The 26,986-nt window shown below is 40.2% G+C and overlaps 1 protein-coding gene across 1 annotated transcript in view; it reads right to left on the bottom strand.

Moving 5' to 3' along the window:
* Window positions 1-4,244: 4,244 nt before the first annotated feature.
* The window catches only part of LOC110064981 (polycystin family receptor for egg jelly-like), a 36,074-nt gene continuing 13,332 nt past the window's right edge, over window positions 4,245-26,986 (bottom strand). Inside the window, exons 8-24 of the mRNA XM_020772082.2 lie at window positions 25,905-26,245; window positions 24,855-24,993; window positions 24,410-24,519; window positions 21,689-21,747; window positions 20,490-20,653; window positions 19,013-19,739; window positions 18,185-18,640; window positions 17,599-17,761; window positions 17,052-17,192; window positions 16,478-16,603; window positions 15,592-15,840; window positions 15,084-15,338; window positions 13,224-13,982; window positions 12,344-12,580; window positions 8,891-10,174; window positions 7,936-8,107; window positions 4,245-7,282 (exon numbers count right to left, since the gene is read on the bottom strand). Coding sequence (XP_020627741.2) covers window positions 5,658-7,282; window positions 7,936-8,107; window positions 8,891-10,174; window positions 12,344-12,580; window positions 13,224-13,982; window positions 15,084-15,338; window positions 15,592-15,840; window positions 16,478-16,603; window positions 17,052-17,192; window positions 17,599-17,761; window positions 18,185-18,640; window positions 19,013-19,739; window positions 20,490-20,653; window positions 21,689-21,747; window positions 24,410-24,519; window positions 24,855-24,993; window positions 25,905-26,245 — 7,007 coding nt within the window. The 3' untranslated portion in view covers window positions 4,245-5,657. The remainder of the gene's footprint in view (window positions 7,283-7,935; window positions 8,108-8,890; window positions 10,175-12,343; window positions 12,581-13,223; window positions 13,983-15,083; window positions 15,339-15,591; window positions 15,841-16,477; window positions 16,604-17,051; window positions 17,193-17,598; window positions 17,762-18,184; window positions 18,641-19,012; window positions 19,740-20,489; window positions 20,654-21,688; window positions 21,748-24,409; window positions 24,520-24,854; window positions 24,994-25,904; window positions 26,246-26,986) is intronic.

Here is a 26,986-nt window from a genome sequence, read left to right as displayed (position 1 = left end):
TAATCAGTGCTTGGGTGGATATTTTTAACGATGTCAATTTACTTTTCCGTTGTTTTTTCTCGCGCCTTTAGCTATACGGCACTCTCAAACTTTTGGTGTCGGGATCTCAAACTATGCTTACTGGTTTTTTTTTAAAGATGCTAGATTTGGCCCTCTCTTACATTTACACTTGTGTATTTGTTACTTGTGAGAGTCTTTCGATTTGGACAGTGCTTGGGTAAAAGATTCTCGCCCATATCAAATTTCGTTTCTCTCGTAAGTTCTCACGCGTTTAGAGATGCGCCAAACTCGCGTTTTTGGTGTAGGGATCCCAAAGTATGCATAGGGAGCTCTTTAAAAATGCTGAATTTGGCCCTCCCCCAAATCTACACAAGTGTGCTCCACTTGTGGAAGTCTGTCGCTTTGAGAAATGCTTGGGATGGAGATTCTCGCCCATTTATATTTTTTCTCTCGCGTGTTTTCGAGCGTTTAGAGATGCGCCACACTCGCGATTTTGGAGTCGTGATCTCAAACTACGCTTACTGGACTTTTTAAAGATGCTACATTTGGCCCTCTCTCAAATCTACATACGTGTATTTCACTTGTGGAAGTCTGTCGCTTTGGACAATGCCTGGGTTAAAGATTCTCGCCAATTTATATCGTTTTTTCACTCATGTGATTTCGCGCGTTTAGCGATGCGGCACACTCGAGTTTTTGGTGTAAGGATCCCAAACTATGCTTACGGGGCTCTTTAAAATGCTAGTTTTGGACCTCCACAAAAATTAAACAAACGCATTTCACGTATGCAAGTCTAACAATTTGGACAGTGCTTAGGTTGGAGATTCTCGCCCATATCAACTTTCTTTTCTCTCGTAAGTTCTTGCGCGTTTAGAGATACGCCACACCCGCGTTTTAGGCGCGGGGATCCCGACGAATGCTTACCTAACGTTTTAAAGATGCTACTTTTACCCCTCCCCCAAATTTACACACGTGTATTTCACTTGTAGAAGTCTATCGATTTGGACAGTGCCTGGGTAAGAGATTCTCGCCCATATCAACTTTCTTTTCTCTCGTAAGCACTCGCGCGTTTTAGGTGCAGGAATCCCAACCAATGCTCACCTAACTTTTTAAAGATGCTTCGTTTTGGCCCTTCCCCAAATCTACACACGTGTATTTCACTTGTCGAAGTCTATCGATTTGGACAGTGCTTGGGTAAGAGATTCTCGCCCATATTAACTTTCTTTTCTCTCGTAAACTCTCGCGCGTTTAGAACTGTGCCCCACTCGCGGTATTGGTGTCGGCATCTTAAACTATGTTTAGTGGACTTTTTAAAGATGTTCCATTTAGCCCTTTCTCAAATCTACACACACGCAATACACTTGTAGCAGTCTGTCGCTTTGGACAATGCTTAAGTTGAAGATTCTCACTTATTTATATATTTTTCTCGCGTGTTTTTGCGCGTTTAGAGGTGCCCCACTTTCGCGAGTTTGGTGTAGGTATCTCAAACTATGCTTACTGGACTTTTTGAAGATGCTAGATTTGGGCATTTCTCAAATCTACGCACTTGTATTTTACTTGTGGAAGTCTATCGATTTGGACGGTGCTTAGGTTGGAGATTCTCGCCCATATCAACTTTCTTTTCTCTCGTAAGTTATCGCACGCTTAGAGATGCGCCACACTCGCGTTTTAGGTGCGGGGATCCCATACAATACTCACCTAACTTTTTAAAGATGTTACTTTTACCCCTCCCCCAAATGTATTTCACTTGTGGAAGTCTATTGATTTGGACAGTGTTTGGGTAAGAGATTCTCACCCATAGAAACTTTCTTTTTGGTAGTAAATTCTTGCGCGTTTAGAGATGCGCCACACTCGCGTTTTAGGTGCAGGGATCCCAACCATTGCTTACCTAACTTTTTAAAGATGCTACTTTTAGCCCTCCCCCAAATTTACACACGTGTATTTTACTTGTGGAAGTCTATCGATTTGGACAGTGCTTGGGTGAGAGATTCTCGCCCATATCAACTTTCTTTTTTCTCCTAAGTTCTCGCGCATTTAGAGATGCGCCACACTCGCGGTTTTGGTGTCGGCATCTCAAACTGTATTTAGTGGACTTTTTAAAGATGTTCCATTCAGCCCTTTCTCAAATCTACACACACGCAATACACTTGTAGCAGTCTGTCGCTTTGGACAATGCTTAAGTTGAAGATTCTCGCTTATTTATATATTTTTCTCGCGTGTTTTTGCGCGTTTTTGCGCCCATATCAACTTTCTTTTCTCTCGTAAGTTCTCGCGCGTTTAGAGATGCGCCCAGAGTGGGGGACGCTCATCCGAAAATTTGAGTTAACCCTAAGGGAGGCCAATTTGGGTGTGGCTCAAGCTTTATTTGAACCCTAAAAGATACCACTTAAAGTGGAATAGGCTCGATTATTAACCACTGTCCGGAAAGGAGCCCAGGCTCGTAGACCAGACTCGAGAGAGCGGCGGAAATCCAGCCTAAAAACGGAAATTGGAGTGTTTTTTTATTGTGGTTTTTTCGAGTGCGCCCTAAAAGAGACTGACAACTTAAAATGGTGGCGTTTCGTCCTGAACACGCTAAGTGAGATCAAAAAACCTAGACTTCCACCCCGACATCATCCATATGGGAGTCCTTCCTCCGGGACCGTTCACCAGCGATTGTGAGATCTCGATCGGGAACCGATATGGAAATAAGTAATCGTAATGGTGGCTAAACATTTTTCTGTAACGATCGCAGTGATCTTAGCGATCATATGGAAACCAGCGTTAAGAGATATCTTTGAAGCGAAGGTCGACGATGAAATAAAATAAATGTAAATGATATACGGCTGACTACAAAATATCGCGATTTAAATTTAAAAAAAAGTTTAAAAAAACACTCCTTGAGATATTTTTATTTGAATGATGTAAATGAACTTGTCTTTATAGTAAAGCTGGTTACGTGCGCATCCAGTGAATTCTTTAATGTACCTCATAATCTCAATTCCTTTTCATTCTGTTTTGTTGAACCACTTCAATATTGTAATTAGGTAAATGACTTTTTAAGAAATTATAGTTCTTTTTCCCCGTTACTAGGGTTGCAGAGAAAAACCTTGCAGTTCAAACGTTACAATAATGAGACCCATTTTTATATCAGTTTTGTGATATTTAACATACTATATAATTACCAAGCGAGCCAAGTTTTAGAAAACTTTAAATGGAGCTTTTTCGATTGAATCATCTTTTAAAATCAGCTGTCAATTTCTTTTCGAAATAAGCAACAATCTTCAGATAAAATAGCGGATTATTGAAGATACATGTCTTTGCTACACGTAGATCATACTTGCTCTAAATTGGACCTGGCTTGACATTGCGTCATGAATGACATGCGTAGTAAGGAATGGGCAGAAACAATGTGCTCGCATAAATCCTTAAGAATAATTAACAAACTTGTCGCGGTAATTACAACACAGTTTTCTGGTCGGGTTCTGTTTCTACAGAGTATATCATCTTTGCCAATTTAGACGCTATATCAATGAACTGAGTCTTGATATCAGCAAGAACCTCATCTTCCAGTATAATGTCCTTGATATTGGAAGCAACGTCCCCGCTAATGTCATTCTTGGCGTATTCTTGAAATGTATGTTCAGAGTTTTTGATTAACATCGTCTGCAGGTTGGAACAGCTCCATGCAAAATCCAGCTCCATTTTCACTGGCACGTGACTCTTCAAAGCTATCTCTCTTACATCGGTACTTTATATTCCGACATTTGTTATTTTGAAAAACTGGCGCACGAACTCAGCATGGTCTACAGGGATTTATAGTAAAAAATATCGAAGGTGGGTCAACAGAGGCAAACGATCTTACTCATATTTTGTAGAAGTGGTTCTGTTTCGTAAATAATTCCAAATGTTACCAACGTTTTCACAAAACTTAACCCTTCAAGAGGCATTTGAAACCGCCGGACATAAACGAAGAGCTAAACAGAATTCAATGGTACATTTTGCAAAAATATTCAAACTTCTAATCGATAGAAAATCGGTAGAGAAAATGATCCATCCAAAGATAAAGACGGGTCACCGCGCGTTCAAGATCGTTAAATCTAGGCAAAGCTATAACAACGGCCATTTGCCCTATCATTGTTCATTTTATTACTTAACACGCGCATCCATGCATGGCGTGGCGTGTGAATTTGGGTGCGCAGTAAGGATGAGCAGAAACAATTAGCGCGAACGTCCTTAAGAAGCAAAACAACGACAGAAAACGCCAATTGAGCTGTCTCTGTTTATGATGAGAAGCTTTATTTTTGTAAAAATGCACAAACAACACTTACATGCAGTGTAGTAACGCTCGTTTGCTCCCTAGCGATCTCCGGTCATCTTAGCTTAGTGAACCTGGACAATTTCTTTTCAGCGCCCACCCGACGAGTGATCAGTTGAAAGCTTGCCCTGATATAATTTCTCTCTTGTACTCGGAGTAGAACCAGTGGGAGCAGTCTAGTCTTTCCGACTTTGACACTAGTTCGGCCAATCTTGCTGCAAGCGACTGCAAGCCGTAAATAATTTTAGTTCCTTTCAAATACAACCCATTAATTAATTCCATTAATTAATGGATTCTTTATCATCAAAGAAGCCTCGACTGTGCTCTGTTCTGTTGTAAAGCACTTAGGAAGCGGTAGAGCACTCAAGAAGTAGGAGAAACACTGGACTACGTCTTGTTTTTACCCCTTATACTTCTTTCGTGCTCTACTGCTTCCTGCGTGCTTTACAACAAAAACAGGACACAGTTGAGGCTTCTTTATTTGTCAAATACCATTGCAATAGTAATTTGTTGTGTCAAGAAAATGATCACAACTTGTTGACCAATGATTGGCCATTTGTTTGGTACCAATTTGTAGCGACAACTTAAAACGAATGTTAACATTGATCTTTCACAGTAGAAGTGCTATAAAACTGTTGGAAACTGTCGTTTGCCATCTCAATATAAAACATGATTTTAACTGAAGAAAATAATTGCAAAAGTGTCCATTCTTGAATGGTGTAAAATTAAGAAAAGAGCCTATTGTTTTTTGTTCAGCTGTTTTGCGATATTAACACAGAAAATAAACGATAGGCGGCATTAAATGTACTAATTCAGAAGGTTGCCTGCATTGTTAAATCAAAATGAGAATATTTTTGATTTGTGTTGGATCCCCATTGCGAAAGTATGATATCCTTTAATTTTCAGCCCATATGATAAAACTTGCACAAATCCTTTTGAATTGTGAAAGTCGCTGCTACCTTCTACAGCCAAGGACCAACGTTCGCAATTTCGGACCAAGCGACCACTACATGCAACGACATTTACTTTGGAGAAGTTGTCTAAATTATTTTGAAGCCTATTGAAGTTCTTCTTCTCCTTCTTTCCTTAACTAAATTACTCCTTATTCCGGTCGTATAATATTTATAGACTTCATATAATTACTCCAATGAAAGTTTTTTTTGCTTTGACAGCTTCGCTAAGTTGCTTTTCTAGCTCTTCATTTTTCGCCAATAACTGTTGCTGCTTAAGTGCTTTGATAATTATAGCCAGTCAATCAGAAGTCAGGCAAAGTCAACCTACCAGTGACACAGCAAGTTAGCAAAAATACAAAATGTTACATGTAGTTTTATGCTAAGAGTATAGAACACTAAACCCTGTATACTTATAATGCTGTTTCTCTGTCGGGTTCTGTTGTTACAAAGTATGCTATCTTTGCCAATTCGTCCGCTATATCAATGAACCGAGTCTTGATATCAGCAAGTAAGTCGTCTTCCAGTATAATGTCCTTGATATCGGAAGCAATATTCTCACTGCCATCCTTGGCATATTCGTGGAAATTCTGAAAGCGAAAGGTTGGGGATGCCGGAGAAATGTTAATATCGTCTGCAGGTTTGAGCAACTCCTTACCAATTGCATCTTCACTTTCGTTTACGCGTTGCTCGATAAAGCTGTCTGCCTCACCGCTGTACTTTTCATCACGGCGTATGCTGTCTCTTGACGCTTTGGGTGAAACCTTTTTCAAAACCAATTTCAATGCAGTCATTATTTTGCTCGGCAACTCTCTTGTTGCTTTTCTGACGACGTTGTACATAAACTTTCCAAGTTCTGCGTCACGAAAACTGTCTCCCTGCTCCTCTCTGACCTCACCATAAGCATCTACCAAGATAGCAATGAAGAGGTTGATCAGGATGAATATCATGATGACCAAAAATAGAAACAAGTACAGCGATCCCACAAGCGGGTTATTCAAGTATACGTTGAGATAATCAATTTGTTTTCCAACAGACAATGTAAGTACTACTCGTAAAGAATTAAAAAATGACGAAAACAGTTCTAAATTGGTTCCAAAGCAAAGGAAGCCAAAGTGAGTAAAAGCAATAACAGCAATGATAAAAACCAGCGAAAACGACATTACTGGCCAGGCTGATCTTTTTAATGTTCCTTGCATTTGACAAATGTGATGATTGAATCTGATAAGTCTCAAAAGTTTTAACGTGATGATAAAAATTGCCAGTGAAAACCACAGGGTTTCCCGGTCTAACCAGCGCACGATGTTGTCTGAACTGAAGGTACCGTAAGGATTGGACTTTACGCTCTTCACATACAAGCTGGTGTATTTGCCTTTTAGGAATGACATGACAACTGCCAAAAGAGAAACCACGAGGAGGATCAGTTCCACCACGTTCCACATCTGATGGAAATACTTTTTTTGGCGAAAGAACTTGACTGCCTCAACAATGAAGCATATCACGATTGCAAGAAGAAATAATAGTTCGCACATCTCGTAAAAGGATTGCAAATGTGTATCTGTCGATGGGTAAAGCGTAAGCGTCCTTACATCTACAGCAGTGACGGCCCTGCCGGTTGGTAATCGTTCGAAGATTTGTCTCACACTACAGAAAAGGGAGGTGGACGGGTCAAACAATGTAAACTCTATGAATAAAGCAGCCGTAAGAGTATCCACCCAATTGTAATCCCGCAAATCGCTTATCACTTTTGACGCCGACTCCTTGTTATAGCCAAGGTCTGCAACATATCCACCGCCATCGTAACTGTTCTTAACAGCTTCATGGCTAAGGGTATTTAACTCTGTCCCTGATTGGTACCTCCACGGTTTTGGACATAAGTCAGAAATAGGATCATTTTGACTATAATTCCTCAAGGGAATCCATTTTGGAAGGTTTAATTGAATTTTTTCCTCGCTGTCACTAGAGTACGCTGCAAGACATCCAGTCGGGAACAGGTCGTCAACAAGTTCACCGTAAAGTGTAGTAGGGCAGCTTTTTCCTACAAAAGAAGACAAGATATCATAACTTTTTTGAATAGCATAAATGTTTACGATTTTATTTCTCCATTTTCTCCTTAGTTTTAGTTTCGATTGAGAAGATACATCAAACACTCAAGACAGTGTTTGACCACATATCCAAACACCTCGAAGCTCTTCAAAAATACTCCGCTGCGCGTCGTAGTTTCAACTTCTTCTCGGTGTTTGGAAATGTAATCAAACACGGTCTTTCCTGTTTGATATATTACTTGAATACCTTCGAACAACTGCAGCGAACAACGTTGCGATTTGTAGAAAGTAGAACTGTTACGCTCTATTCAAAGTGATTCAAACCAAGCGAGTCAAATGTAGCCAACTTTTCTATTAATTTGTACATAAAATTTGCTCTACAGTTTTAGCATATGACAATGATTTAATATATGATAGTTCCCTGATCATTTTTTTTTTCTATTAAAAAGTATAATTCAAGCATCCGTTTTTAAAAAAGACTGGTGACGGTCCATTGTTTGATTTACACCAGAAGTTGAATTCGACCGAAGGCCTTTGGCACAAACATGGCTGCAGTAGCTACATGTATACTCCTTCAATCAGTTAAACTGAATTGGTTCCTTAAACGAGGCCGCTAATTTGAGAGTTAAAACTTTTTAAATCTTACTTGTCTTTAATCGTATCTGCCTAAGGCGTGGCATTCCCATCAGAAAGTTCTTCTTGTTGCCGATGAATCCTTCTTTGTATTCGAATGGCTGACCACTGTACCATGTCACATCGTAGAGTCCAGGAACTAACACCTCATCCATCCAGTTCCAGAGGGAAGGTGTATCTACAACCTAAAAATATCATTTAACTGTCATTTTTTATTCAGAGCATTTTACTGCGCTAACTGAAAAGAACTTAAAAAGAAAGTAGACGTAAAGTGGTATGAAGAAGAGTAGCGTAGTGAAAATCTCTCCCTTCCCCGCCCCATAAACGCCTTTGCCATCTGTCGTTAATTTATTCTAATTTGGGAACATTTTGCACGCTTTTACCTCAACATTGAATGGCCCTCATCTGCACCTGAAAGTGTCTTCGAGGAAAAAATCTAAGATTCCAGGCAAAAGACTCTGCTGAAGATGGAGCATTACAGAATTGCAAATTGTGTTCCTGAGTTGTTTTTACTTCATTGCCAATTTCCTTGAGTACAATGGAACGACTATCCTAAATGACTCCGTGACTAGAAATCTCTCCTCTCGCTAGCTTGCAGAAATACATCATATACAGCGTTTTGATGTTTATTCTAACACTTTGCAAAAACGTTCAGAAAAAAAGAACAAAAGTAAAAAGAAAACAACGTACTATGAATTGGTAGAGCCATATCTAACGGACAAGCTTCTTGTCCACTGTTTCACAATTTAGAAGTGTGGATTTTTGCTCAGAGCTGAAAACGGAAGATCCAGATGAAGACCACGGGTCACAATTGAGAACCAACATCAAACTAAACCCACGTTGACGCCGGCTCCGGGATTCGAACCCTGGCCACATAGGGGGAAGCAAGGCTCTCACAACTGCAAAATTCCTGCTCCCCAATTTTGGCAAAAGCTACAATGTATCAGACAGTTTAGTATACTTCTCACCTCTTCAAAGCCACCAAATAGATCTCCTGTAGATTTGGTAAATTGGAATCTTGCATTATCCAAGTCTCCATAACTTACAATCAGTAACAGAGAACCAAATATTAGAAACGATACCACTTCCTGGACTGTCTGGATCATGTCCCACTTTTTGCTACTGGTGTCTTTCTCTTGAACAAGCTCTTTCCTCTGCTTTCGTTTAGCTGAAACTCTTTCCCCTTTTTCACTTTTAAACAACGAGACTCCGATGATAGGATCCTCTTCAGGTGGTTTCCTTATTAACAGTGATAACAATGTTGCCAAGGCGAGTACTTTGATCGGCTGTGTAATGAGAATATCCTGGACAAGGGACACTAAAATGGATGTCAACCACTTATTGGAGATATCTGCTCCCCACATCAAGCTATAAAACACTGTAAATGCAGCACCCGTTAAAGACAGAATCAAGCTAAGACACCAAGCCACGTACACAAAGACATGTGGCAGATATCCTGGGGTCTTTGGCTTTTCGGCATTTTGTCTGGGATCGTAGATTTCTTCGGTAGTTGCTTGCTTTGCGTTCCTGAAGATTAACACGACCAGCAAATTTGCTGGAATAGCTATTACACTGCTTTGAATTCCGATTTTAATTTGCGTCCAGCTCATAACAAGAGGTCCAAACTTGAACGTATCAGTCGGCGTTTCATCGAATTGATAAAACATGGCATTGGTCACCAGTGCCGTGAACAGAAAGCAAAGACAACAAGTCAGGCGTTGGCAACGAGTGAATGGATTGTGAGGCGGTTTGGTGAACACAGAAATCCAGATATGGCCCTCCCCCAAACTTCGGCTTGTTCTGGCATAGAACAAAGGCTTAAAAGCAACAAGTTCGCCTTCTTGTGCGGCTTTTATTTTTAGGTCAATAGAGCCGCCTCTTTTGTCTAGGGAAAGCCACTGATTTGCAAAAAAGTACCACATGTCCTCTGTTTGCTGATCCGTTATAACAACTTGCTGAAGAAACCAAGCTGGGTTTGAACCTGTGTTGTCATGCCAGATGCGTATGTTCTTCAGCTTACCCAATGAAGACGGTAAAGTCAACGTGAAATTGTTGACGCTTGCTCGGGTAAATAACTTTCTCCGAGCTAAAGGATCTGTCAACGTGATAGCGCCACTGTGTCCATTCTCGCCGTATATAATCATTCCGACACAAGCGGATGTCCCAAAACCTTTCCATGCTCCTGTCTGAATGCTCAAATGGTACGTGAAGCCCTCCGTTTGAGTCGAAGTTAAATAAACGTTGGCCGCAACCTACAACAAATGGGAGCTGATCTTAAGCGTTTTTCAATTGGGTGTTCTAACATCACACCGAAGGTAATCACTCTGGCGAATCACAAAGGACAGAGGCAATCCAATGAACCAATCAAAAACTTACAACAAATAAATGTAGCTGACTCGAAGGGCGCGAAAGGGTGTGCAAACGAGTAACGACTGGTTTTGGTTTTACTTCTAATTATTTGAGAAAGAGTGACACGAGTCTTTTAAGGCAATCACTTTGCGTAAAGCAAAACCAAATCAAGTACGAATTACGATACCCAAGGAAAACGACGAATATTACTTGCATTTGCATATACAAACTACTATAAACCAAAAACATCAGCTACAGTTTAGGTGAGACTATGAATATGATAAAACCTAAGTTCCAAATTTTATATAGATAACCGTTGAAAATGCTAACAAATCTATTAGCAAAATTCTACAGTTAATTTTGAGTTAAAGTCAATTTTATGCTCCGCAAAAATGCGTTGTTGAAATACGGTTTTGGTGAGAAACTTTTCCGGTCATGATTGGTCCGTTTTCCTTACGCATTATCTGGATAACTCTGAAATCTGATTTTAAAGTCCACCTCCAGCTCCCTGAGAAAGTCACCTTCGCCCTTGGAACTACGACTAAAATGGTTCATTTTATATAACTTCACACACTGCTTAGTTCTAGATTTACTTAAATATCGAAGAGGGATTTTGGGTATGTACGGCCCCGCAAATGATCCCGGCCTGCAAATGATCCCCGTACCGCAAATGATCCCCAAATTGTACCGCAAATGATCCCAGGACCTGAAATGATCCACAGATTGTACCATAAATGATCCCTGACCGGAAATGGTCGCCCCGCCATAAAATTTGGAAATGCGAGGACTCAGGAATTTGGACAGTGGATTTTAAATTTATGCAATCCCTTTTGATTTGACCATGAAACTGAGAAAAACGTGAACATTTGGATTTGATTCCAGAAGGTTAGTTTGGTACTGAACCAATCACTATAAAGTTCAGGACAAGCAAAAACCACAACCAATTGGCCACGTTCAATATATCAATATTCTAACGTCGATCCGAGGCTTTCGGGTAAAAATTGCAATATTTTTAAGTTTCCTTTGTCTTTCAATTCTCAAAAGAGACTTGGATACATAGAAAACACCACCAAGCATAGAAGTTTGTCCTGAAAGCCTCGCAGCCATGTTAGAACATTGATATATCGAACGTGGCCTATTACCGCTAGTGTTTGCGGTTTAGTTCTCTCACGCGTAATTGGCTTTTTCCTTGTTACACAATAATAATCCTTAAATATTTCTGGTATTCACGGTTTTCTGAGTTTCACAGTAATAATACAATATTTTGATACAGAAGTTACTACATGATACGCAAGAAAATGTGCAGTTTGAACGATTTGAATGCAAATTTCACAACTTTAAAAATGATTTCCAACGTCACGAAATCTTGTGTTTGAAATTTGTAGCCTTAGCTAGATACTTCCCTGAATGATTTTATTAGGTCCGAGCCTGAGATGTATGATAACACAGGATGTTAACTCACTATGTTCGCTATATATATGTCTCTGATTTGGAGACAACTGAGAATTCCCAAGTGGATTGACTACATTTTTACTACGGTAACTAGCACGAAGGAATCTTAGGCACTTTCGCGGGAGCCCTTGGCTATCTAGGATGCAAGTATAAGAAGTGTACAGGGAAAAGTTCTAAGCGGTTAATTAGATGGCAGAGGCATCTTCGAAGATTCATGTTTCTTTTTGCACTGCGTTTCCTAAACGAAAAATTTATGCAGTCGACACATGTCAATTTAGTATTTTGCGCAGTATGAGAAACGTTTTTTATTGCTGCTTTTATGCCTTGAGGTACTTGTCTTTTCTTCACGTAGGATAATTAAGAAAATATGTATCCATCCATAGACTTGTCATGGAGTCCACGCCATTCCTAACTTTTTGCAGTGGAATCAGTTCCGGTCCCGGGATCATTTGCGGTACAATTTGGGGATCATTTGCGGTACGGAGATCATTTGCGGGCCGGGATCATTGCGAGGCCGTACAGGTATCTTGTTGAACTCGTATACAAAAAAGAAGAATATGATTGACTGATTATGTAACGTGTCAAACTCATATATACTGCAAACCTTTAGAACTATGTACCTTTCGCAGGTCCTTTTTGTCTGCCCGACGAGAGACTACAAGTCCTATAAAGTACAATCCGAATAGAAAGCACACAGTTGAAAGAACTACAAAATTCCCGGTTTCTCCCAGCCTTTTGAATTCCGTCCAAACTTTGTCGAAGTCGATGGGATTTGGTGCGACGAAAATGTTTCCACCGAAAGCTGAAAGATGAGTGCACAGACAGTGAAGCTTCCCATCAGTATGTTTCCATCCAACCTTTAAGGAAAGCAATCAGTTATCAGTTTTCATCAATGTATAACTGTTTGGCTGACTGACTGACTGACTGACTGACTGACTGACTGACTGAGTCAGGGGAATATGTCGACAACAGTATCTCAGGTCCATAAATCTTTCAAACGTCATTAATAAAATTAACCGTGTGAAAAAAGATAATTAAATCAATGGTATTTTCGCTTGTTTTTTCTCTCGCCTTTCCTCTCTATTGCAATATTCTTTAATCTTAGGGTGCGTTTCTTTGAGAATTAAAATTCAAGGTTGCATTTGTTAATCCGAAAACGGAATTTGCGTTTCTTTACTGAACGGATTAATCCAAGATCACGCGGATCATGTTACATCAAGGAAACTGAAGGATTCCTGCCAAAGGTGGATTCTGCGGTTCCTTTGATGTACCATGATCTAAGTGATCTTGGATTGATTTAAGAATCCAGTCTTGTCTTTTCCCAAAGAAATGCACCCTTAGTAGTAGTATAACTACCAGTGGTACGTTACATGCATGGAAATGTTTAATGACTGCTCATAACACAAACGAATTGATTCTTAAAGAGTATGTTTTTGTCCTCATAGCAGATTCAAATGGTGTCTGCATGACCTAGTTACTTTGTTGTTGCAGAATTCATACCTTACATCCTTCACTTGTCCAGGCTTGTCTCAGTTCAGACCAGTAGAGACAGCTCCTCATAGTCACCAACATAGTGTAGTTCACGTCTGTCCGTTTGTCGTACTGCGGCATTATAATCTCTGGTGTTGGGGGAGGGGTGGTAGGAGGATCTTTGACACCAATGCAGGAACGTTTTTGTCGACCATGTCTATCCTTGCAGTATTTCATCATACCACTGCGCTTATTTCGAGTGCTTCCTTCACCTTCGTCTGAAGCTATCCGAATGCCGATGAAATGAACTCCAACGTCTCCGGTGACATTGCTTGACAATGAAAATAAGTAAGGATTGTCGGTACAGTTGAGGTCACCAGTTCTATCGTCATAAGTTCGACAGGATGAAAAGTCCGGAATCCTTGTTCTAAAGGTATAGTTGCTTGGTGTTGGTCTAACTCCACTGCTCACAAATACATCAAAAAAAGAATTGTTTTGTGGTCTAATTTTTACAAGCGCGGCTTCAAATTCATTTTTAATTTCTATCTTGTGGTAGCGTAAGGGGTTGGAATCGTTGGAAGGCCGTTTTACAAATAAATGACCTTGGGTGTAATTTGCAGTATCTTCCTTTAGCTTTTTTTCTGGTATAAAGAGTTCAATGGGATGATTTAGGTCAGAGATGTTTAGCTGCGATCCATCCGCCTTCTTCAGTTCTAATTTAACAACGGATGACTTGATTGTTTTGGATCTTTTGGTCCACACGTAGGGGTTTACTTGTAAGGTCAGCATCTGGAGAAATGATAATAAAAAAAATAACTTGCTTTGATCGTCAAATGACTTAGAGAGTCGCTCTTATGAGGAAAACATCGGTGAGGGGCTTTGCGCCGGACTCAAGCCAACAATGTTTAAGCAATGAAGACCAGACTTCGCGACTTTTCCAAAAATTTATCTGGGATTAAACCATTTAGTATGTCATGTTACTGTTTAATAAACGTGATAATCCCATGACAACCTTATTTTGACAGGTTTTATTTTCCAATTTCAAAATTTCCTGTTTAATTTAAACATTTTTGGATAACTCCGATCTTTTCCGGAACCTTTATTAAAATTACGAAATCCAAAATGGCTTATCCAAGATAGTGACTGTAATCGAACATTACATGTGAAAGACCTCAAAATATTTGTTTTGGGAGCTGCTGTAAATCCGATTCGGTTAAAACAAGTCTCTCCTAGAGTAAGGAAGGCAAAGGCTTATTTCGATTATATTCATTTTAAGTGAACTTTTCAGGATAAAGTTGTGATCCAGAAAGGCGTTTCAGGCGAAGCTTGCTGCCTAAATTTGTACATAACATAGATTTTACTTTATACTAAAACTCGTCAAAATAGAAGAGAAGTGTTTCTTATGTGCTGAATCGGGGAGATACAAGTCGATAAGATTAAGAATTTCACCGGGGCAGTTCAAGAGAGCTTTCGTCTACTATTAGCTTACTACGAACGCGAGGCTATTAAGGTGGCTTGGAACAGTTTCATTGGAGCAGCAAATTAAAGGAAAGCTCTTTTGTGAAAGATGTTAATTAGATCTCAAACCATCAGATGCGCCACTTGTACAATACGAAACTCAATATATGGCGAAAATGAACAACCACTTGCTTATTAAGGGGAGATTGGGCACCAACAGTCTTGACGGTTTGTTTGTTTGTTTGTTTTTTAATCTACCCGTATGACGCTAATTCATAATTTCCAAATTACAAACTGGCTCTGTTTATTCATTCATAACATTTTCTTAGCTAACAGAAAATCTGCGTGACCTAACTAATTAAAACTGAAATATTAAAGCGATCAAAAACTCCTGGGCAGTAGAAGTACTGTTAAACAATTTAAACAACTTACTTGGGTATCAACAGATGGCAAGGTCGTTCCATTTCTTCCAAATAACACCTCTGCAGAAGGAAATGTGGCAGATCCTTCATTTTCATTGCCAGTAAACGTCTCACTCCCTATATCAGAAGGCGCTTGACGCTGAAGTGTCATTGTTATGGCGTCAGTTTTCAATGATGTCTTTTTCTGGCCAGTCATCTTCGTGGAAAGTAGTGTGGTACCAAGTGTGTCGGCCACCGATAAGATGTTCTCTGTTACTTTCTTTACCTGTTAAGACGGAAAGAAAAATAATAAAAAATCTATCGATCTCAGAGGAAAAGCAGCTTGTGTACATTAATTGTAGTGCGGAGGCACATCAAGCTGGGATAATTTAGATGAGTGTATGCAAAGTCATGTCCTACAGCTTCACAAAGGCTATTAATGATTTTCCTCAACGGAAGTTGATTACTATAATTGTACCAACAAAATGCTGAATCGTAATGTAAGGGTGCACTAAGGAATCGGAGTGAAAAGCACTTACATTGTTAAAATCGCTGTGGACGTCTCCCGTTTCTCTAGGCCATCGAATTCCTCTTCGTAGTCGGCCCAAATCTGTTCTTCCTTCAAGTTGAATACTTTGGAGGTACTGTTCGTCAGCTAATCCCGCCGAGGCATTCAACGTGTACGATATTCCACGTAAAATATCGCCGCCTACGTTTTGGATCAAATCTCTGTTGTAATGATTCCGAAGGAAGTTAGTTGTTTCTGTAAGTAAACTTGTGGCGTCCTCCTAAACGAATGAAGAATATAACAATATTAGAGATAGGGATAGTTGCAGGGCACTTATTCTTTGTTTCCTCTTTATGCTTTTTGTTTCAGAGTTATCATCCTATAATCAGTCAATTAAGCAATAAACAAGTCATCTATTTTTATTATAAATATATAATAAATGTTTGTACTGGCTGCCTTGAGAACATACGGCTACAATGGCTTCAGAAGGTAAATGAAAATTTATATTTTGTAGTTTTCTCAGCCGGAGTTAAGGAATACTTGTATCAAAGAAAGCCCCTTGTACAACAACCAACACCCAAACAGTATAATCAACAAATATGTAAGAGCAAGTATATATATATATATATATATATATATATATATATATATATATATATATATATATATATATATATATATATAATATCTTAAAATTGAACCACGGAAAAAGATGTAAAGACATGAATGATCATGTCAGTTATGTACACTCCTGAGCAGTTGTGAAAATGGCGCCTGAAATCACACACAGATCAAAGTTTCTTATCCCGTTAAAGGCTGAATTCTTTTCAGGTTTTTACAACTGCTTAAGTTGTGTTTCATAACTGCGATGATAATTCATGTTATTTTCAAATGTACAGTAACTATCTGCTACTTGCCAGAGTGTTCACGGGCATCCTGGCCCTGCCTTCTGCTGCCATGATAACAATTGCAGCGAATTGCGTAACCTGGCTTTCATGTGTAATCTGCGCCCGAGCGATGGCCTGTAATGTGGAGTCCTTGGCCTAAGGCGATAAACATTGCAATAAAGTAATACCTGAGCCCCATATTTTATTTGTTAAAGACGATTTAACACTACTGATCTTGAATATAGTATAGTACTCACCTAGATCGGTTAAAAATTGTGGAAATGACTGTTTCAAAGATGTTGTTTTATACATAACAATAATAATCTAAAATATAAACAGGTGTTGTAAATGGTTCCTCGTATGAATAGGTAGTAACTATACTGACAGATCCCAAAAGACTGGTGTCTTTTGTCTCACGTCCTAGGAACATTTAAAAAAAAATTTCACCCTATTCAAAACAGGAGTGGGAGGCAAAAGGTGCACGCAAGTGCACACAAGTGCAACAGTACAATCGTCCTTACTATAGAATGGAATTGCTGATGGTGGACAAGTTCTAGACGTAAACATTTCGGTATTTTGGGAATACAAATAAACCAGCTCCTACCTTGTCGTCAACATCTGCACTCAACACGGCAATTGCATGAGAAGCCGCCTCACTAACTTTTCCTTCATTCAAATAGTTTGTAATGTCACTACTTAAAGTTGCAGGATGTAGTGAGGAATCATTCTGTGGCAATGGCTTCACCTAAAAGTTGTAAAGACACCTTCAATGGCTGCCACGTTATATGATGAATCCTTCAAGTGACCTTTACATGTCATCTTCACAAGACCTTTGTTTTAAAAGTCGTTACCTCAGTTTAATCCCAATAGATGTTTCCAGATCAGGGTTGAATTTACTTGAAGGTTTTTCCTTGTTTCTATACTCACTTTTCCACAAAAAGTTTCCATAATGACAATTTGAACTTTGAAACTCTTTTAGATCTTTGGAAATGTAGATTTCTACCTCATCTTGACTTTATACTGATAAAATTAAAAGACTACTTTCCCTGTAGTTCAGCTCTATGGAGCACCCACTAATTCGATATCTTGTCTGGAGCGATTTATTGCGAAACAAAGTCTTTCAAGAAATTTTATTCTAAAAGAAAACTTACCTTTACAGTTAAAATGTCCACCTGGCTTGCTCCTTTTTGGTCAAAAATGTTCACTCTTATAGTTATATTATAATCTTCTGACTTATTTCCTTGAGGAAGAGTTGCTGATATGTATGGACTGTGCCTACCACTGGCGCTTACCATACCAGTTGAAGTAGTGTAACTATGAAGAAGAAAAAGAAGATGATGAAGAACAAGAAGAAGAAGAAGAAGAACAACAACAACAACAACAACAACAACAACAACAACAACAGCAACAAAAACAGCAATAACAAAAAACAACTATACAATCACAGCAAGAACAATAATTTTTTAATAATTTGAACTCTACATTGAGCGGTCCGGGCTGGAGACCTGGCTGGGGTTATTTTGAGATGTTCTTGGGTAGGACATTAATTATAAACTCTTACAGTTCGTCTATCCAGCCGAGTGCCTAACTGCATGAGCACCGATGAATTCAATGCTGACATCTGACATCTTATCCAGGGTGGAGTAGAAATATTTCTAGTCGCTTAATGCTTCAACTGGGATAATTATTACAAGGATGGAATCGACACATTAACCCGGCGATGACTTTTATCCTTACCTGAAACTATATGTCAAGTATTTGTTCTCATTGTGCCATCCAGAACAGTCCACCGAAAAATTGGTTTTCAAAACAAACCCTTCCTTTGGTTTCACACTGCATCTTTTCTTGGGAACAGAGAGAGGTTTTACAGTTCGAAAGGGTAAGTCGTCTTCTAAAACAATTCCTCCTTCTATTATTATGGATGCCTTTATCTTGTATGTGGTATTCATCTCAAGGGAATACTTATTATCACCCAGCTTGCCGGTAAGGACTATATTTGGGTTGTCTAGGTCGGTGAGTATTCGCTCAGCTAAGTCCGAGATTTGCACCCAAGAGCTAGACAGCCTGGAGTTCTCTCTCTTAAACAGAGACCATTCGTGGCGAGCGATCGTTCCGCAAATATCTCCAGTACAGTTGGATTCTATGATCATTTGCTTCTTGGGAATGACTTCAGGGCCACAATTGTAAATGCAACTGCAAATTTTTGTTAAAATGTTAGTGGTTATCAAAATTTACCATGGTACTGGAAATCCAGTGTAGATATTACATAGAAAAATTACGGAATTATGCGGTAAACAATTGATCAAAGATTCTAATCTTTTGAAGATGTTCGGCATAACATGCACGCTTTTTAATACAAGAACAAGATTACTTTTTAACAAGTGCAAACGACCACGGTTCTTGGGTAGAGGCAGGGCAAGCGGCGGCTGATCATGACAGTGTCTTGGAGAAGTAAAATTTCTGCCTTCTCCACTCCATACGAAGAAATGGAACTGATGATAACAAACAACGACATAGAGAATATATATATCTGGATATGGAGTAACTAGACATGACGATGATTACCTGATAAAGAATGATGCCACCACTAACCGATGGGTGGCCCTGGAGCTTTCGACACCGTTTGAAACAACAAGCTCAAACACATACGTTTTTCCTCCCTCCATTTTGTCTACATCCACATTTATTACATTTTCACGACCACTGAGTCTTCCTGGACCGAAACCATAGCAACCACCTGACAGGTTTGCGTTACCATTTGGAGCATCAACCGGAAGCGAATCGTTTTCCAGGAATGTTTCGTAACTTCGTCTGCAAAACCAGGTGAAGGTTAGAGGACGTCCTTGTTTGGGATGTGGGTCATAGGATCGAGAGCCATTCAACGTAATATTCCCTTGTCCTATAGTTGCAAAAGACGGGCCTGAAATATTAGCGACAGGGGAACTCTGAAGAAGTAAGATGAAACCAAAGTCATATCCAATAATTTTCAACTGTGGCGAGGTTCTTAAAACGTAACTGACGTAATAGTAGCTGTCGAGACTTGTTCTTCTCCGCATCGACCAAACAGGTTTATCATTTTTAATTCCACCAGGAAGAAAGGAGTAGAAATTTCTACCCTTTAAGTTTGTTTTGGTGATATGCCAATATGAAAAGGTCTTCACTGACGAACTGCATCGTGAATGTTGTACTTTTGCTTTAAAGACCATCTTATCCGTTGTATAGTACACCCTGGCCTGGTCCAGAGTCTTGCTCAAGTTGAGGTTCACAGCTGCAGGAGGACATCTGCAGTCATCTGAAATTAATATCAGATGACAGGTTGGCTTTATATGTAGAAAGCTTACCATGGATGACAACTCATTTGCAAGGTTTTATACAATCTAGATAACGTTCGATTACAAAAAGAAGCGAAAGTAAACTTCGGCGGTTCGAAATCATTTGGACTCCATTATCAAGTAGAGAAAATAACGGTCGAGATGTTAATTCTATACTGTGAAAGGTGAAAGAATATCTTAAAGTGTAACACCGCCTAATTAGAAGTTCTTAGGTGTCAACAGTTAAACGTGCCGAATAAACTTAGATGAATACTTTCGTGCAAAGTATATTGAGTCCGTCTGTGTATTGAGTTTGGGTTTTCTTTCACAAATGAAACACATTTCGTGAGCTAAACAGTCCAATTTTCCTTGGGGCTATTTCAACAAGGAAAACCTGTTAGACATGTTTAGAACATGTTGACGATGAAGATGACGTCAGTGCTTTCCCATTGGCTGGCAGCCAAAAGTCTTTGTTCTTTCTCTATATAAGCGCGGTACCACCCAGACAGTTGAGCGGTCGGTGTAATAAAAATCTTAATACCCCTCGTATACCCACGTGGCCTGCATCTCATTAAACCAGTTCTGGATTCAAAGGTCATTGATTCAGTGGTTATCACTTCAAGTAAAACCAAGTGGTCTACCCATCTGTCAAATAGTACACACGTTAGTACAAGAGGCCTATGACTGACATATACGTAAGCTACAACAAGGACAAAATGAAATCTTATCACCTGTATCCAGCTCCTCCAAATAATTGCTGTGGAAGATTGACATTGACTTTATTCCTGTCTTTATTCTTGCCATCAGTTGACCTTTCACCGACGCACTGATGCAGAACAGCTTTATCTCTGCCATTGGTAAGGCTTTGTCCGAAGATATATCAATACTTTGTGCGCTTGAATTTAAAAAAAATAGAGGTTATATTCACCAATGGAAACTCTTAATGACTGAGAGACAACGTGCAAGAAACGTTAAAGTGTTTATAGGGTACCAACAACAACAACAACAACAACAACAATCTCTATTTGAGCTCTTTCGGATTTAAAGAGAAAATTAATTTATTTCATATACACATGTAGAGAAGGCACAGCCACTTAGATATATTAAAACCTAGTCGTGCTAAGTAGTCATGAGGATAACACTAAAACAAAAAGAAGAAAAATGGGGAAGAAATAGGCACACAATCAGAAAAAGAAAAAAAGAAAAAACTGGGTGAGAGTTGAGCACTGAATAACTAAAATTTCGTTACCAATAGCTGGAAATTTTAGATTCTTTTAGGAGATTTTTTAAGGAAGTGCGACTCTTGGGTCTCAGATTTTCCTCTCAAAGTTTAGCACCGTTAAAACGAATATTAAATTTACCGTAGCCGGTCCCAGCGTTTGGTAATTATAACATGACTTCCTACGAGCTAGTCTGGTTTCAGACTGATGAATTTTATTGATGCTCTTGATAAGAGGTACTAAAACTAATTAGGAGTCTATTAGAATAGAGAGGTTTTCAGTTGACGGTCGTAAAACCAAAACCAAAGCAATTAGAGCGGTTTTCAATTGAATGTCGAAAGTAATTAGGCAATTACTTTGGTTTTGGTTTTGGTTTTACTGCGGTTTTACTGAGTAGTCTAATTGGTTTGGTTTTGGTTTTACGACACTCAACTCAAAACCGCTCTACTTACCAATCACACTACTCAGCCAATCCCAAACCGTAGTAGAACCAAAACCAAAACCAAAGTAATTGCCTGATTGCATTCGACACTCAGTTGAAAGCTGCTCTATTAGTCATACATAAATAAAATAGTATCCAAACATTTTGTAACATTTTAACACTTTTTCAATCTATTCATCTGTTTATTGGACAGACATAGCTTCGTTGATAGACCAACCGCTGCACAAAAGGTTTCTCTTAAAAAATGTTAAAGATAAAAATGTCCTACCCGAATCGCTGAAACTCAGCCAAGAAAAATCCATGAAAGCCGTCAACAATGCTGTTAAACTGCAAAAAGCGTTACAGTTTTCACACGTTTATTTCAAAAATATACAAATATACAAATTAAGGCATTCTTGCAATTGAAAACTGAACTAAAGTTACTACGCTTCGTCATTAAGGGCTTAGTCTTTTCTATGTGCTATGCTGTGACCTTCACGACATTAAAGATAAGATGAATACTACTAGGAACTCGGTGTGCAGAATCAATATAGAGCCACTCTGAGATCGATGGGCCACCTGTCAATTCTGTTCATTTACCAACAATTCATGAAATGATTCTTCCACTGAACTGTCATTAGAATAGGGTGAAAAAACAATTTATGTCCTTTGCTGATTGCTTTTGATATTGACTTTTACGAAACAGATCTTGACTCATTTGTGTTTAATTATTATGGGATTACGTCAATTGTGCCTTCAAAATTTCTAAACGTTTCAGCATTTTTAGACACAAATATTCTTAAGCCACATCTATGCATGATGTTCACCGAGTTTGTGTTCTCGCTACAACTGCCGTAGCTCGTTTCTGAATTTCCTAGATTACATACAGTCATTTATTCCTACACTCCTTTCTTCCTTCCTTCCTATAATCCTTCCATCGTTCCTTCCTTCCATCCTTCCTTCCTTTCTTCCATCCTTCCAACCTTCCAACCTCCCAACCACCCAACCCCCCAACCTCCCAACCTTCCAACCTCCCATCCTCCCAACCTCGCAACCTCCTATCCTCCCAACCTCCTATCCTTTCATCCTTCAATCCTTCAATCCTTCAATCCTTCCATCCTTCCATCCTTCAATCCTTCCATCCTTCCATCCTTCCATCCTTCCATCCTTCCTTCCTTCCATCCCCCCATCCGTCCATCCTTCCATCCTTCCTTCCTTCCATCCCCCCATCCCCCCATCCCTCCATCCTTCCATCCTTCCATCCTTCCATCCTTCCATCCTTCCATCCTTCCATCCTTCCATCCTTCCATCCTTCCTTCCTTCCATCCCCCCATCCGTCCATCCTTCCATCCTTCCATTCCCCCATCCTTCCATCCTTCCATCCTTCAATCCTTCCATCCTTCCATCCTTCCATCCTTCAATCCTTCCATCCTTCCATCCTTCCATCCTTCCATCCTTCCATCCTTCCTTCCTTCCATCCCCCCATCCGTCCATCCTTCCTTCCTTCCATCCCCCCATCCCTCCATCCTTCCATCCTTCCATCCTTCCTTCCTTCCATCCTTCCATCCTTCCATCCTTCCATCCTTCAATCCTTCCATCCTTCCATCCTTCCTTCCTTCCATCCTTCCATCCTTCCATCCTTCCTTCCTTCCATCCCCCCATCCGTCCATCCTTCCTTCCTTCCATCCCCCCATCCCTCCATCCTTCCATCCTTCCATCCTTCCATCCTTCCTTCCTTCCATCCTTCCATCCTTCCATCCTTCAATCCTTCCATCCTTCCATCCTTCCTTCCTTCCATCCCCCCATCCCTCTATCCTTCCATCCTTCCATCCCCCATCCCTCCATCCTTCCATCCTTCCATCCTTCCATCCTTCCATCCTTCCATCCTTCCATCCTTCCATCCTTCCATCCTCCCATCCTTCCATCCTTCCATCCTTCCATCCTTCCATCCATCCTTCCTTCCATCCCTCCATCCTTCCATCCTTCCATCCTTCCATCCTTCCATCCTTCCATCCTTCCATCCTTCCATCCTTCCATCCTTCCATCCTTCCATCCTTCCATCCTTCCTTCCTTCCATCCCCCCATCCGTCCATCCTTCCATCCTTCCATTCCCCCATCCTTCCATCCTTCCATCCTTCAATCCTTCCATCCTTCCATCCTTCCATCCTTCAATCCTTCCATCCTTCCATCCTTCCATCCTTCCATCCTTCCATCCTTCCATCCCCCCATCCGTCCATCCTTCCTTCCTTCCATCCCCCCATCCCTCCATCCTTCCATCCTTCCATCCTTCCTTCCTTCCATCCTTCCATCCTTCCATCCTTCAATCCTTCCATCCTTCCATCCTTCCTTCCTTCCATCCCCCCATCCGTCCATCCTTCCTTCCTTCCATCCCCCCATCCCTCCATCCTTCCATCCTTCCATCCTTCCATCCTTCCTTCCTTCCATCCTTCCATCCTTCCATCCTTCAATCCTTCCATCCTTCCATCCTTCCTTCCTTCCATCCCCCCATCCCTCTATCCTTCCATCCTTCCATCCCCCATCCCTCCATCCTTCCATCCTTCCATCCTTCCATCCTTCCATCCTTCCATCCTTCCATCCTTCCATCCTTCCATCCTCCCATCCTTCCATCCTTCCATCCTTCCATCCTTCCATCCATCCTTCCTTCCATCCCCCCATCCGTCCATCCTTCCTTCCTTCCATCCTTCCATCCTTCCATCCTTCCATCCCTCCATCCTTCCATCCTTCCATCCCTCCATCCTTCCATCCTTCCATCCTTCCATCCTTCCATCCTTCCATCCTTCCATCCTTCCATCCTTCCATCCTTCCATCCTTCCTTCCTTCCTTCCTTCCATCTCCCCATCCGTCCATCCTTCCATCCTTCCTTCCATCCTTCCATCCTTCCATCCTTCCATCCTTCCATCCCCCCATTCCTCCATCCATCCATCCTTCCATCCTTCCATCTTCCTTCCTCCTTCAGAAAATCAACCAATCAATCAATCACGTCACCTACCTGTGTCATCACATCAGCTTTCAATGTCTTGTATTGTTCAGTTGTTGCATTTACGAGATCCAAGGTTAAATACCGGTTGAGAATTATGAGCCACGCGTTAAAATGATATGCTGAAAAAAATTTGAAACAATGACCTTTAGATGTAAATCACGTTTTGTCTACAATCATTAATTTTATCAAACTTCATTGCATTGTTACATTCACTGTTTCAACAAGACTATTATAATAATCGTATGATAAACAAGAAATTTCATTGTTCGAATTCCCTCTTACAATTGAAACTGTAATTCAAAGTTTTCCTAAATTTTTGGAATCATTGTTTTAGGCCATTGCGATTATCTGGTTGAGCCTTTTTTTGGGGGGGGGGGAGGGTGGTTGTGAGGAGGACCCTATTTTCAATTTCACGAAAGTTTCTTACTAGAATTTGAACATTATGAAAACTCACGTTTCTTGCCGTACACCTCCACTCTAAGGCAATTCCACATATGGCGGTCCGTTGGGTGAAAGCGAATATATCGTGCTTGAATTGGTTCTGGTAGCTTGTGTTTGTCAACTGTAGAGGAGTCACCTTTTCTACGGAATTCCTGGGAGGATTGAGAATGTCAACGTAGCAAAGTTAATGCTTTTCAGACGGGAGCGGGCGGGGTTCGAGGGTTCGGGGTTTGTCCAACCTCACTGACTTAGACGGTTTAAAACATTTTCCAATATTTAGGTAAAAGCAGCCAACATTTTACACTTCATCTGAAGCTGATCTGGCAACGATTTGGCATGAAACGTCAATATAGTTAGAACTTGATGTTTTCATGGCAATCGTATTATCATGATAAGTTTTCCCAAATTTTGATGTTGCCATGAGCAGCAATAAATAATTTCAAAAAGTTATTTTTGTATTCTTGGAGCTGTACAGCCATGTTTTAATAAAAAATTGATTGCTTCGAAGTCATTTCTCTTTCTCTTCAGTTTTTCACTCTTTTTTGCCGTTTTGGAAAAACCAAGTAACCGAAGGTGAATTCAAGATGGCGGCTGTTTTGAAAATGAGAAGGTAATCACTACGTGACGTGATTATCTCGTGTTTCTTACTTTTGGGCATACTATAAGCCCTTTAAGCTTCATTTTCATTGCTTAAATATCCTTGAAAATGTGGAGGGATGGATTTCACCCCACCCCACTCCCCCATCCCCGGTCGTAGGAAATTAAAAACGCCCGATTCGAAGAAGGATAAGTCGGAAATGCTCTCTCACCTCAGACTTCCTAACGGCCTTTAATTTGTGATTGTTGATTTAATGCTTACGTACCGTATACATAGAATCCCACACTTGGCCAAGCTTCGCTTTTGGTCATTAGAATTGTATTTAATTTGTTACATTATGATACACCTCATGAAACAGAAAGAAATCCTATCGTATCTAATATATGCTAATAAATGGTTCTGTGTTCGAGCAAGGCTAAAAGAAAATATACCAACTACTGAAAAGTAGTTATAAGAATGTCTTACCACGTCCGTCCCATTGTCATAGGTGTAAGTGATCCAGCTGCTTCCATCTGTTGAGAAAGACAGCTTAAAGGCTGTGACCCATTCATTGCCATTAATGTCTCCCTGTGTATCAATTCCACACACTGTAAACATATCTCCAAAGTAAATCTGAAGCCAGTCATCATTACTGTCTTTTGTCCGCGAGCACCAGCCGTCTCCTCTGTTACCTTCCAGCCGGCCGAACTCTGGCTGGTATCCGCCTTTTTCTTCTTTATATGTGGAGCTGGCTGTCATCTGACTGTCAGAAATTATTTTTGGGTCTGAAACTCCGATAGGGCTCGTCAGACAAGTGGCGTAATATTCTGAATGGAAAGTAAAAAACATTCTAAGAGTTGCCCAAGGTATGCTTCTACGTGGGAGGTTTTGCGATACGTTTGATTCATTTTGATTACATTTACTTCGAAAAAACGAAAATTTCCTTGGCCTCGCCGACCCCGGAAGGGAGAGAAGGGTACTCTAGAAAGTTTTATACGGGGAGGCTCCGCCCCGAGATCTAACCTCTAACCCTTCCGTATAACATATCGACATAAAAGCGACCCCTTTTGTATACCTTTAATTTAATAAGAGCATCTCTTTTCCAGACTCTTGGTATGATGTTTATGAACAATATTATGGAACAACATTAAGTATTACCAGGAGATGTTGACAAAACAACAGAACCTTGTTCAATTTATGTTGTGCAGGGAATCAAGATACTCCGATGTTCTTACCATTTCATATACCTCAACTTCTAAAATCCCCACCCTTTCATATACCTGAAACCTGAGAAAGGGAACCCTTTCGGGTAGAGCTGCCCCGTATGGGTTATAGAAAGTACCCCCCCCCGCCCCCCCCCCCCTTCTCTCGGGTGTTGCCGACCCGAAATTCCTCGGCGTTATTTTGGTCAGGCGTTTACTTAACAAAGGGTTTCTTTTTTGGATCTCATCAGCGTCAGTGCTGCTTGCCATTCATAATAACCGTTCACTGAATTAAAACATAATAATGCAAGAAAAATATTTACAAGGCAAGATCTAAGATCTTGGACATAGCACTAATAACACAAC

The sequence above is a fragment of the Orbicella faveolata genome, unplaced genomic scaffold, assembly GCF_042242905.1.
Source record: "Orbicella faveolata isolate gen_17 unplaced genomic scaffold, um_ofav_v1 contig_24, whole genome shotgun sequence".
Lineage (NCBI taxonomy): Eukaryota > Metazoa > Cnidaria > Anthozoa > Scleractinia > Merulinidae > Orbicella > Orbicella faveolata.
This window is presented reverse-complemented; position numbering and strand designations above follow the sequence as displayed.